Here is a 13177-nt window from a genome sequence, read left to right as displayed (position 1 = left end):
TATGGTAATGTCCTGCAATACTCAGGGTATACTCTTGGTTCTGAACTTAGGAATCACTCCTGACCAGGCTCAGGGGTCAATGTCAGGTACCAGATACCAAACCCAGTTCAGCTGTGTTTATGGTAAGAGTACTTACTACTCATTGTTCTATCACTCCAGTTCCCCATTTTATAACTTTATTACCTACATATGTATATAAATATGCATTTGTACTTTTAAATGGGAGTCAATGTCAATAATGTAATATGTATTCTTTTGTTTTAAGGAGTTATAATTAAATATAATTTTAAACATACAATTTAATGCATTTTTGCCAAATCTATATAGTATTGTACCATTTACTACAATCAAAGTTTCTAATTTTTCCTCACCACCAAAAGATTTTTCTAGTGTTTTCTAGTCATAAATTCTTCCCCCACCAAAGGACCCTGCTATCACAGATATGGCTCATTTACTATCGGCTTATACTTTTTATACATCCAGAAAAACAAAAATCATTTGTGTCTTTATTCACATTTTATCTTAACCACGTTATAAATTTTATCTATCTTATTATGACTATCAGTAGTTTGTTCCTTTTTTGATTATTGAATTCCAATGATATACATTCATCCATTGATGACCTTTGCGTTCTTGGGTTGCCAGCTGCTAAAATGCATTTAATTGATTCCTTCTCCTGGTTGTCATGTCCAAATACAGTAACTTCCTTTGTGTGTAAACTAATTTGGGAACTTACATCCAACCTAAAGAATACATAAAACAAAATATATCACTTATGAAATTAGTAAATTACTAGCTTTCTCCTTTACCAACTTTATGTCTATTTTCTTTACCATCTATTTTTAGAGCATTGAATTATCATTAAAGTTTTTGTTATTAGACATTATTGATTTACTAATTTTTTTAAAATTTTTTGTTTGTTTTTGTTTTGGGTCACATCCAGCAGCGCTCAGGGGTTACTCCTGGCTCTATGCTCAGAAATCGCTCCTGGCAGGCTTGGGGGCCCATATGGGATGCTGGGATTTGAACCACTGTCCTTCTGCATGCAAGGCAAATACCTTACCTTCATGCTATATCTCTGGCCTTCTTTATTTACTAATTTTATAACAGAGAGTTATACCCTTTGAACAATATCTTCCATTTTCTCCATCTGCCTGCCCACCTTATTTTTCCTTGGTTCTGTGAGTTAAATACTTTTATAATCCATGTAAAAAAGTGAGATAGTATTTTTTTTTAGTGTCTAGTTTATTGTTCTTAGAATGGTTATTGTGAATAATGTTGCAATGTGCACAATAACAAAAATACCAATTTATATTTTACAATAGTGTAAATGTTTCTTTATAGTACCTGGTTTGTTACTATCTCTGGTTATATTTTGCTTTCTTGATAATACCTGTCCTGGTATTATCAAGGTGATAATTATTCTTTAAATTTGAATTTATAATGAATGAATAATAAGATCTAATCATAAGAGCAAATTAACATCATTTTATATATTTACTGATTTTTCTCTGTTTCTGCTGGTGCTTTATTGAATTCAATATGAGTCAATAGTTTTCAAAAAGTACTCTCCTTTCTCTTTCATCTCTTTAGTTTTTCTTTCAACTTTCTATTTTTTTTATTTTTTATTTTATTTTTTTTTGGTTTTGGGGTCACACCTGGCAGCGTTCATAGATTACACCTGGCTCCATGCTCAGAAATCACTCCTGGCAGGCTCATGGTACCATATGGGATGCCGGAATTCGAACCAATGACCTTCTGCATTAAAGGCAAAAGCTTTACCTCCATGGTATCTCTCTGGCCCCCTTTCTATTTAAAAAAAAAAAAAAACAAAACATGTTGCTTTTGGTCTTCCTAAAAATGTATTATTATTATCAGTTATGTCAACTATGTAATGCATTTTCTTTAAATAAATTAGATTAAAAAATAGAAATGTCAATTAAAGTTATTTTTATACTTTATGTTTTTTCTTTGAGGACTGTAATTTTTATATATTTTATATCTTAACAAATTGTTAGATATGTTGTTTATAAAAATTTGCTCTTATTCATAGATTTGCTCTTCATTTTATTAGTTTTTCCTTTGCCTTTCAAGGAAGCTTATTTACTTTGACAAAGGAGAACCAAATGTAAAAAGATATAGATGTGCTTCATTTCTGATCCTTGCACTATATTAGCAAGCACTGCTCCCTCCCAAACTGAGGATGATTATAACTATCATGGGCCAATCTTGTGTCCCTCAGCAGTTACCTCCTCCCTTACTCTCTCCCAACAATAAGTCCTAATGTACTGAGCTAGGCAGAGAAACAAAAGAAAATTCAAACTATTTTACAGCATTATGTCTTTAGAAAAACATATTTTCTGGCTCTCTAGAGGGTTCCTACTATACTATTTTAAAGATATTAGTTATTACGGGGCCATGCAGTAATGGAAATTGTTCTGTGGAGTGAATTTTCCTTTCATCTCAGGTCACTATGCAATGATTTCTTACTCAATTTTTTGACATTTGACATGACTGACGCTTCTTGTCTGATATTCTAAGTTTTCTCATTCTTCTTTCATGTCACTCTCTCATATCTTTATTTACTTTTGCAACAAAAACAACTTCTAAGTTTTTATATCTGTGTAATTTCCTTCACTTCTTATTGTAGTGGAACAGACATGTTGGAAGGGTTAGATGTGTGTCATTAATAATCAGATGTATAGAAATCACTTCAAGTTTTTGCTTGTGAAGAACAATTCAGTGATGAACAATTCTATTCTTCGCCAGACAAGAAACTCTTTCACCTGATTAACCTGTTCCTTTGGTTATCACTAACTAATTTTTTTTGGTCCAAACATTTATTTATATTTTAGTTCATCTTTTGTTCAATCTCTGTAAAATATATTGAGTAAGAATATAAGGTTGCCTTCACTTAATCACTTCTTGATTCATATAAGACATAAATGGTAGAATTTCATCTTTATTTGCCGGGCTACCAAGTCCATACCAGTGGTGCTCAGAAGACCATAAGGTTTTAGGAATCATATCAAGGCTTTCTTGCTTCCCAGCCGCCAAGATTTCATCTCTTTTTTTTTATGTATAGAGATGACCTAAATCTCACTTTGTACAGATCTTCTGGAGATGGACATTTTTGTTATTTTAAGCTTTTCACACAGGTGTCATCAGAAAAATCTATGACCAAAGTTAGGGAGAGCATCACCGAGGTGGGACGAGAGAGAAAGAGAGAGGGGGGGGAGGGAGGCAGAGAGGGAGAGAGGGAGAGAGACAGAGACAGACAGAGACAGAGACAGAGAGACAGAGACAGAGAGACAGAAACAGACAGAGACATAGAGAGAGGTCAGTTAGCTCAGACAAAGACATGAGAATACAAAACACAGAGGCGGTTTATTTCTTTAGCTAGGTAAGGGTCCAAGACTTCCACCTGACAACAGGCTTCCAGTCAAGGACCACAAGACATTATTCCACTCAGGTTATACAAATATTCAGTATCAATCTAAACCTACCCAGTTACCTTTCTATTGGCACCTCCCACATGTTAAAGAATACATCCTCTATTTCATTGGGTACTCTTAATGTTAAAATTCAGACAGCCTGATTCCATGGTAACAGACATTGATGTAATTGTCCCCCTTTATCTATATTGCCCATGTGGGACAGCCCAGCTATCTGATCCCAACGGGTGGTCTCCCTGCATCTCCAACTCTTATCTGAAGGTCATATTCCTATAGGCATACAAGCTGACAAAGGGAGTGTAGAAGCTCATAAGCAGTTTAGCAAAAAGTAGAAACTTTCACAGGAAAAGCAGAATTCTCAAGGTCCCACAGTAGCTCTTAGGTATTATATATAATTTTATAAATATGGACCTGCATGTCCTTTACCTAAATAATATTATCTATTTACTCTCTTTACTCAACATCTCATCCCTCCCTTTATTCACAGATTTTATTTTCACTCCTCCATTCTCAATTCTGTACTATGTCTCAGAAATCATAGATAAGACCATCAAGTGTATTGATGAGGTAATTTTAATAATGACACAGGAGAGAAACAGTTTGATTGGTGTAGGGATATAGTCTTCCATAAGACATAGGAAGACATATAAATTATGACTAGATGCATTTAATATAAAAATATCAAGGTAAGAAAAATTTTTGCCTTGTGTCTGTACTGATAACTAATAAAGTTAAATTAGAACAATGCATAACTTGCTAGAACTGCATTCATGAATATTTTCTGAACTTGGAGAATTGGGAGAGAAAAGACTTGGAGATAGTTAACTTGGAAATTCTATAGGGACATTAGTAAGGACCTGGTTGGAATAAAACTTATTATTTTAAAGTCATTATAATATGTGAAGATGACTTGTAAGAGAACAAGATGTAGCAAAGGACAGATATGAAACATTGCTCTTTCTATATTAAATTATATCATATATGAATTAGTGTATTTTTATTTTTTGGTTTTTTTTCCCACTAGATTTTACTGATCCTTTAATAACCCATGGGAATATTGTGTGTAGTAGAAGATGGTAACTTATATTCTTAGACATGAAATGCAAATAGTAGAATGGAATAGTGTTGACAGCACTTAATAGACAAGAAAATCTCACATTCCAACCAGAATAAAAATATTTACAAGATAATAATGTTCTTATATACAGAGACTGAAATATTAGACAGTTACCCCAATATGACACTGTTACCCAGATCTTTTGGACTTCCATGAGTTCAATGTTTTTTGAAAAAAAAAAAAAAAGGAGAAGAAAACTTGCTGGGTACTTGCATTTCATAATTTTTATTCAGAGGAATTTATTACATATATTTCTCTGAAAAGCATTTTTATGTAATAATATATAATATAAAGTGATAACTTATTTTATTTACTTTACATTATATTTCTTAATCATATATGAGTTATATTAATATGGGTATTTTTTGTCAAGTTTCCTCAAGCAATATCTTTGACTAGTATCTGGACCATAAAAGCAATTCAAAAAGTATGGGTTGCATAAAAAATGAGTTAGTGAGGGATTTTCTACAAAACAAGCACAATACACAGATATTCAGAATCAGAAGATTAATATTTTATTCTATTATTTATTTTAAAGATTAATATTTTAAAGGGTCATTTTTCTCAACCCAGAAAAGACAGCAAAGTAACCTTTCATCTCTCAGGTCTGTGACTGCCTTCCTACAAGAACCCGCCACAAAGCCCCCTGAACATCAGGATTTCTAAGACTATAGATAAAAGGGTTTAACATGGGATTAATAACGGTATTGAAAATTCCGACCCCTTTATCCTTGTCAGAGGCCTCCTCAGACCCGAGACGCATGTAGTTGAATATACCAGTCCCGTAGAAGAGGCAAACTACAGTGAGGTGAGAGCCACATGTAGAAAAGGCCTTTTTCCTGCCCTCCACTGAGCGAATTCGTAGAACTGCAGCTGCAACGTGAATGTAGGATATAATGATGAGCAACACAGGAATACCTGCCATTAGAAAACCCAGACCAAAAAGAATCAGCTCATTAAGTTGAGTACTGGAACATGAAAGCTGGAAGAGCTGTGGGAGGTCACAATAGAAATGATTAACCTTGTTGGGACCACAGAAGTCCAGGGTACTTAGAGCAATTGTGTGAGTCAGAGCATTGGAGAAGGCACATGCCCAGGACACAGCCACCAGTATTATCTGGATTGTCTTGCTCATGCGTGTGCTATAAGTGAGGGGCTGGCAAATGGCCAGGAATCGGTCATAGGCCATGGCTGTCAACAAGAAGCAGTCCATCCCAGCCAGGAGGTGAAAGAAGAATAGTTGTGAGAGGCAAGATACATAAGGAATTGTAGGCCTGTGAGACAGGAGATGAACCAACATTGCAGGAACTGTGACTGTTATACATCCAACATCCAGCACAGACAGATTTCCCAAAAAGAAATACATGGGGGTATGGAGTTTGGGATCTCGCACAACTGCTGCCAGGATGCTGAGGTTGCCTCCCACTGTGACCAGGTAGGCAAAGAAGAAGATTGAAAAGAGCAGATATTGCAGCTTTTCTGTTTTCACCAGGCCCAGTAAAATGAACTCAGTAACAGCTGTCCTGTTGATTCCACTGGTAGAATCCATGAATCCTTGTAAAGAAAAGTCCCATAAGGGGAAGTATTAATTTACTTACCTTTTTTTTGGGGGGGGGGGCACACCTGGTGTCACTCAAGGGTTACTCCTGGCTATCCCCTCAGAAATCGCTCTTGGCTTGGGGACCATATAGGATGCCGGGGATTGAACCGCAGTCTGTCGTAGGTTAGTGCGTGCAAGGTAAGCACCTTACCACTTACGCCCAGTTCTGGACCCTTACTCACTTATTTGTTTAACATAATGCTTTAAACCACCTATGTCCAATGCCCCACGCTAAATTCCCAGAAGTTCAGATGATGAGTTTTTCACTCATCGATTATACCTCTTTCACCAACAACCTTCCTCACTTCAGTACCTTTATTATACTCTCATCTTGCATGCTAAAGCCTTAACACCTTTATATTCCATTTATTCACATAAATGTCAGAAATAAAAATAAAAGCCAACTTCTGCTTTTATGATAATTAGAAAGTAAAATTAATATGAAAACTCCACATTTTGTCTTAGGATCATCAAAACAACTTAATAGATTTCAAACATTCTCAATGAACATCTATCCTTGTTATATATATATATATATATATATATATATATATATATATATATATATATATATAACAAGGATAGATGTTCATATATATATCATATATATATATATCCTTGCTAAACATTCATGTAAATGTCCTCAAAAATATTCAGTGATGGAGCTGCAGAGATAGCACAGCAGTAGGGTGTTTGCCTTGCACACAGCTGACCCAGGACAGACAGTGGTTCGAATCCCAGCATCCCATATAATCAGTGATTTCTGAGCACAGAGCCAGGAGTAGCCCCTGTGCACCGCCGAATATGACCCAAAAACTAAAAAAAATTTTTTCAATGAATATTCAGTGAAATAAATTGGGCAATATAGTAAAAGAAATATATACCATGATTATTTTGGGTTCATCTTAGGAATGTACATCTAGTTTAATATTCTCAATTCAATTAATGTAAAGTATTTCAACAAAGGCAAATATAAAATGATATGGTCATATTAATTACCAATTTATGCAGTGAAGATATTTAAGAATCTATTCATTATTTAAAAAAAGCCAAAGGAGCATACCTTATGATAATAATTGGCATCTATAATAAACCTATAATAAATATCAGACTAAATGATGAAAAAAGGAAAGCCTTTCATTCAGATCTGGAACAAGGAAAGACTATCACTGTGAACTCTTTTATTCAGTATAGGATTGGAAGTCTGTATCACAATAGATAAGAAAAAGATATCAATGGAATCAAAATTAAAAATGAAGTCAAACTGTCACTATTTGCAGGTGTCATTCTACAGATTTAAAATAAAAGACTTCACAAAAAACTCCTAGAAAAAAATACAATAAGGTTGTAGGTTACAAAAATATGTACCCAAACAATAAACCAAAAGAAGAAAATTTAAAGACAATAATTTTAAAATAGTTCCCACAAACATCAAATACCTAGGAATTACAAGGTATTACAAATTACAAGGTAGGTGAAAGGCAAATCCCTTCTTATTTTATTCACATGGCAATGGTAATTATACATTACTAGTAAAGAGAAATTGAAGATTGCAATATATTAAATATCTCCTGTTCATGGATTGGAAGAGTAAAATAGTCAAAGTGACTCTCCTTCCCAAATCATTATACATTAACATTCAATGATGGCTCTCTACTCCCTGAAGCCCATGCAATGAAATAATGAAAAGTAGATAATTAAAACTAGAGAAAGCTTTATGCAATACCCATTAAAATTAGAGATATAAAAGACAAATAGAGATCTAAAGGAAATATACATTCTTTGAAATAATAAATAAAACTGTCAAACCCTTAGATAGGTCCTTTAAATAAATGAAAGAGAACCCTTTAAGAATGTGACATAAATGGAGAAGTTACAATCGCCACAGAAATATAAGGTTCATAACTGACTACAGTAAAATTTATGCCCCTAAATGAATCTAGAAAAATGGACAAAATTTGAATTACAAAACCTTCCAAAATTGAACAAGAAATAAATAGAAAACTTGAGCAAACCAATTTCAAGAAAGAAACTAAAATTGGAATGATACAGAGAAGATTAGCATGGCCTCTGCACAAGGATGACACGCAAATTTGTGAAGCACTCCATATTTTAAAAAAAGAAAAAAAGAAAGGTCATTGAAGTAGTAATCTGAGTTTTCCCTCAGAAACAAAAATCAGGTCCATCTGTTTTCACAATTTATGAGACTTTTTAATATGTCATATTATCTGCTCTCAAGATAATATAGAAAGTTGAAGAAAAGTTTTTCCAGTTCTATGACAGTTTTTGTACTGATACCAAAAGCATCCATAAATATCACAAGTATAGAAAAGTATATAGAGTACTTCCAGACTAAGCTATTTCTTGACATTCCCTCAAATTAAAGTCTCTTCTTATTTTATTGACATATTAATAATACAAAAGATAGGAGCAGATTAAAATATTTAAAGACACACAAATACAAAAAATACAGAAATGTAATATATCTTACAAAGGATTAGTAGTCAATATTTTCATGTGCAACTCCTAACTGGATTGTTCAATTACATAGAAGTTTTATAACAAAATATAAATGTGCAGGTATTTCATTAATCTTTCTGATTTAATTTAGTTAAAATTAAACAAAATAATTCAGGTAGATCCTGATTATGAGTGTGGTATTAGAGCCTCCCAGGGGTGGTTCCATTGTTTAAGCAGGACATAAAATCTCTGAGATATTTGCAGCATTAAGATTTGATAATGACTTACTGATTTTTTCTTCATTGCTTTTCTTCTTACACAAACTTTACCAAGTTATCTGGATCCTCTTCATTCACAGGGACCCATTTTATTTAATCCCATACTCAATAAATGATAATAGAGTTACCCACACTTTCAGTTGTGTTGTGTTTACTTTTGTCAACTTAATTTAATAAGAATATGTTTATTATCTGAGAATCTGAAGGACAAACTGCCCAAACAAGGTATTTTTTTTTATGTCTAGGCAATTGGAAAGGTAAAGAGGAAGAAAAGCTAGAAGTAATGATGCCTAAAATTCTTAAAATTCTAATATTACGTACAATTTGTGACATGGTAGTATAATATAAAACCTGATTTCTATTGTAGTCTATACATTGACATTTATTTTTATAGAAAAATATCAAAATAATGGGGCTGGAGCGGTAGTGCAAAGGGTAAGGCATCTGTCTTGCCCACGCTTAGCCTAGGATGAATCCCAGTTCAATCTCCAGGCATACCATATGGCTCCCCAAGCTAGGAACAACCCCTAGCATCACCAGGTGAGGTACAAAAAAAATCCCAATAAGCATATAGAATGATAGCACCATAAGCAAGGTGCTTACCTTGCACTTGTATAACCTGGGTTCTGGGTTCAATCCCCAGCACTTCAGTGATCCCTCAGTGTAGAGGTAGGAGTAAACCCTGAACACCACTGAGTTTAGTTACAAAACAAAGCAAATATAAAAATTCAAATAATAAAGTTGTTGAGAAAGATATAACTTACACACAAATTTTAGCCAGAGAAAGAACAAGACAACACAGCTGTGACAACTCTCAAATGGTTATAGAAGCAGCTCACTTGAAATTAGCAGGATTCTGTAGACCTCTGATATCTAGAGATATGCAGCATGTTAATAATATCACCATGACTCCTATCACTGAGATCCCAATTTCATTAGCACTCTGGATGTCAGAATTAACTGAGCCATAAAGGTTCTCTTCTCTTGCATGTCCTCGCAATGTAAAAGTTTAAAACTAACTAAACTAATTGGACTCAAGGCTCTAAGCTACTTAATAAAATGTTCCCTGAGTGGTAAACACAGTGATTCTCCTCATATTCACATAAAAGAAAAACAATAAGAAATATTCATTAAAGAAAGGGGACATAGGCTCTCTACATTCTAATTATTATAAAAGGAACCAGGACCTCAGAATTATTACCCCAGATATTCTCTTAAAAATATTCTTTTCTGAGGACCTCAGCTATACTATGTACAAAATCACTTTAAGTTAATAATAATGGAATCTCTATCCCCTCTTGTAAAACATTGGAGAAGGACCTGTAAGGTACTCACCCTGCAATGGGACAGAACACTGTAAGGTTTCTTGAGGAGAAAAGATAAAGAGCCGTGCAATCTGGTTATTAGTAAGAAACTAAGTGAAGAACTCTAGTCAGACAAAGGAAAACAAGTTGCTCTATTCTTTACCATAGGATGGTCTTCACTATGGCATTTGAAAACCCTGAAGGCCTCAGAAAGTATCTCTTCCAGGAAAGAGAAGGGTAAGAAGAGAGATTTTGTGACAACTCAGTTCCTTTCTTTATACAGTGGCACTGTCTCACATATTATTGTTTTTAGGCCTTATTTTTAAAAAAGCTTTATCACTACCTCTGGCTTTATATTAGTAGTTAGGGTGATATTAGTGCCAATAAATGGCTCTTTTGCTAAGGACGATAGTAACTCCCCATAACTCTAAAGTTACTGAGTAGATATATGCTCCCTAATGGAGTGGTTTCCATTCCAAGATTTCATCTCTAAGCAGTTCTTTTGAATAGGGAAAATATAATTTCCAAATTTTCCTTGCACTTTATATGAGAAGAAGATCCTAAGGGAGACATGGGGAAGAAGCTTTCTCAAAGTTGCTCTCCTAATGAGTCAGCATGAACATGGAGCTTTGTCCTTCAGGACTTTGTTAGTGTAGCTGGATGTGCCTTGGGATCTGATAATGAATTCAGAATACTTGTAGAATATATGCTACAGCAGAAAGACTTATGCAATCTGCCTAATAATATGCTTTATTGACTGGGTGCAAGGGCCCAAGGCTGCCAGGGATGCAAGGATGCACACGGCAGAGGCCCAAGGCTGTCAGGGCCCGGTGCTGCAAGGCTCACAGGCAGGGACACATGAAGCCCAGCTGCTGGGTGGGACTTTTTGCCCACCCAGGGATGCCAATATGTAGCAACTGCCCACCAAGACTGAGAGAGAGAAAACAGAAAGAGTAACCAAGTATACTTTTTACTCTTCCTGGAGTCTGAAAACTATTTCTGCTTCCCATCCTCTGGGAGGGTGGTGTTCTGAGAGAGAGGGAGAGAAGTAAATTCACAGGCCAGAGGTGACTGGGAGAAGCCCTAGTACAAAAATAGAAAGAAAAAGGAACAGATACAAGGCAGGCAGCATCTATCTTATGTTTTATCTCTGGCCCCCCACAGACCAGCAGCACTGCTCTAGAGGGTCACCATCCTGGAATCCTCCCAAAGGTCCAAATTTTTCCTTTTATACCCAGCATGACAAGGGGGCATGTCCAGGTTCACATATCATTACAGTGAGGCTTATCCAAGTCCAACTGCCATACATCAACAACTTGATGCTTATAAATTTAAATTTTAAAATTTTTATAAAGTTCACAGATAAGAAACATAAAAGGTGAAAGTATTAAAAGATTCTTCAAATTCTTCGTCCATCAATAATTATTCATTCACCACATCTCCTCAAAGAAAATGTACCCCTCATCTACCACCAGACAAGTGCAATAGAAAAAAAAACCTCTTAGACAGACTTGTACTTTTGGTTTCAGTGTTTTAACAAGCTCTTAAATTCTTCCGAGCCTTTGTTTCCTCTTTTTTTTTTTTTTTTGGTGTTTTGGGTCACACCTGGCGGTGCTCAGGGGTTACTCCTGGCTGTCTGCTCAGAAATAGCTCCTGGCAGGCACGGGGGACCATATGGGACACTGGGATTTGAACCAACCACCTTTGGTCCTGGATCGGCTGCTTGCAAGGCAAACGCCGCTGTGCTATCTCTCCAGGCCCTCGTTTCCTCTTTTATCCTCTACTACAGAACATTGTGAAGAAATTTAGTATAAGATTCATTAAACTGCTAAGGAAGTTTGGTAAAACATCATCATACTAACTGGTAATATTCTTGAGTGCTTCTCTGTACATAAAAATATACTAAGAAATGTAGCAGGTTAGATACTCAATAAATCTGTAAAAATTCTAGGAGGTACTTTACATAAGACTTGTGAGATATCATGACTTACACATTTCTAAGCCTATATTCTGGCTTTGTGTTGTAAAGTTTTCATTCGGTTCTGCTTTTTGTGAACTAAGGAGTAAAGAGCTGAAGAGATAAGAGTATTGGGTAAGGCACTTGCCTTGCATATGAGGGACCTGGTTTTGATCCCTAGATCCCGTATGATCCACAGGAACCTACCAGAAGTAATTCCTGAGCTCAGAGCCAGGAGTAAGCTCTGAGCACCACAAAGTGTGACCCCCAAACAAACCAACTAACCAAACTAAAAATCTCAAAAGTCACAGACATGAATATTTGGCAGACACCAATTTTCCTATCAACACCCTTCACCCATAAAACTCAAATTTGTGGACTATTTCTCTCATTATGTTTCCTTGGATCTTTGTTGCTACTTTGTTTTCATATCTTTGTCATACATATGAGAAAGATCATTCTGAATCTATCCCTTTCCCTCTGATTATTCTGCTGTTCAGAGCTTCTATTGACTTTTTATATCCCCTACAATTTCTGCCATTTCTGATTATAGTAATATTTTTTCATGTTAACTCATACTCTTTGTGGTCTGTTGAACATCAATACTATCATTTTATTGAGCTCAATAATTATCCTCATCATAGTGTTACTAAAGACACTCACTGAGAATTTACTGAACTGGTTGGTGTTATGTCTTTATTGATATTATTTTCATTCATTGAGCTTGGTGTACTTCTACATGTTTTCTCCATTGTTTCTCTAGTGTTTGTGCTGTTTTTGTGAGTATTTGTAGTTAGACCCCTAGAAGATTGGGATCTTCCCCAATCTTGGCCCAAGTTGGGTGTGGAGGTTGCTGGTATCTGCTCACTAGGGAAGGAATCTGTCTCTAATTCTAGAACAAGCTCAGTGATGTCACCCTGAGGAAAGCCTCACTTGGGATGATGGAGCAGCAAGCAGAAGACCTATATTATAACTTCTTGAGAGTCTCTTTTTCCTAAATCTCCAC

At 35.3% G+C, this 13177-nt stretch overlaps 1 protein-coding gene and 1 pseudogene across 1 annotated transcript; one reads left to right on the top strand and one right to left on the bottom strand.

Annotated features, from left to right (window-relative positions):
- Positions 1-5173: 5173 nt before the first annotated feature.
- On the bottom strand, positions 5174-6130 carry LOC126021489 (olfactory receptor 3A2-like). The gene has a single exon (XM_049782644.1). The coding sequence runs from the start codon at positions 6119-6121 to the stop codon at positions 5174-5176; it is 948 nt and encodes a 315-aa protein (XP_049638601.1). The 5' UTR covers positions 6122-6130.
- Positions 6131-8191: 2061 nt separating this feature from the next.
- Positions 8192-8287, top strand: LOC126027530 (uncharacterized; annotated as a pseudogene).
- The last annotated feature ends 4890 nt before the right edge of the window (positions 8288-13177 follow it).

The sequence above is a fragment of the Suncus etruscus genome, chromosome 1, assembly GCF_024139225.1.
Source record: "Suncus etruscus isolate mSunEtr1 chromosome 1, mSunEtr1.pri.cur, whole genome shotgun sequence".
Taxonomy (NCBI): domain Eukaryota; kingdom Metazoa; phylum Chordata; class Mammalia; order Eulipotyphla; family Soricidae; genus Suncus; species Suncus etruscus.
The sequence above is the reverse complement of the archived record's forward strand: the minus strand, read 5'-3'. Positions and strand labels throughout refer to the sequence as shown.

Excerpts from the sequence above, each read along its gene's own strand:
- LOC126021489 (XM_049782644.1), bottom strand. The coding sequence starts at position 6,121 with ATGGATTCTACCAGTGGAATCAACAGGACAGCTGTTACTGAGTTCATT.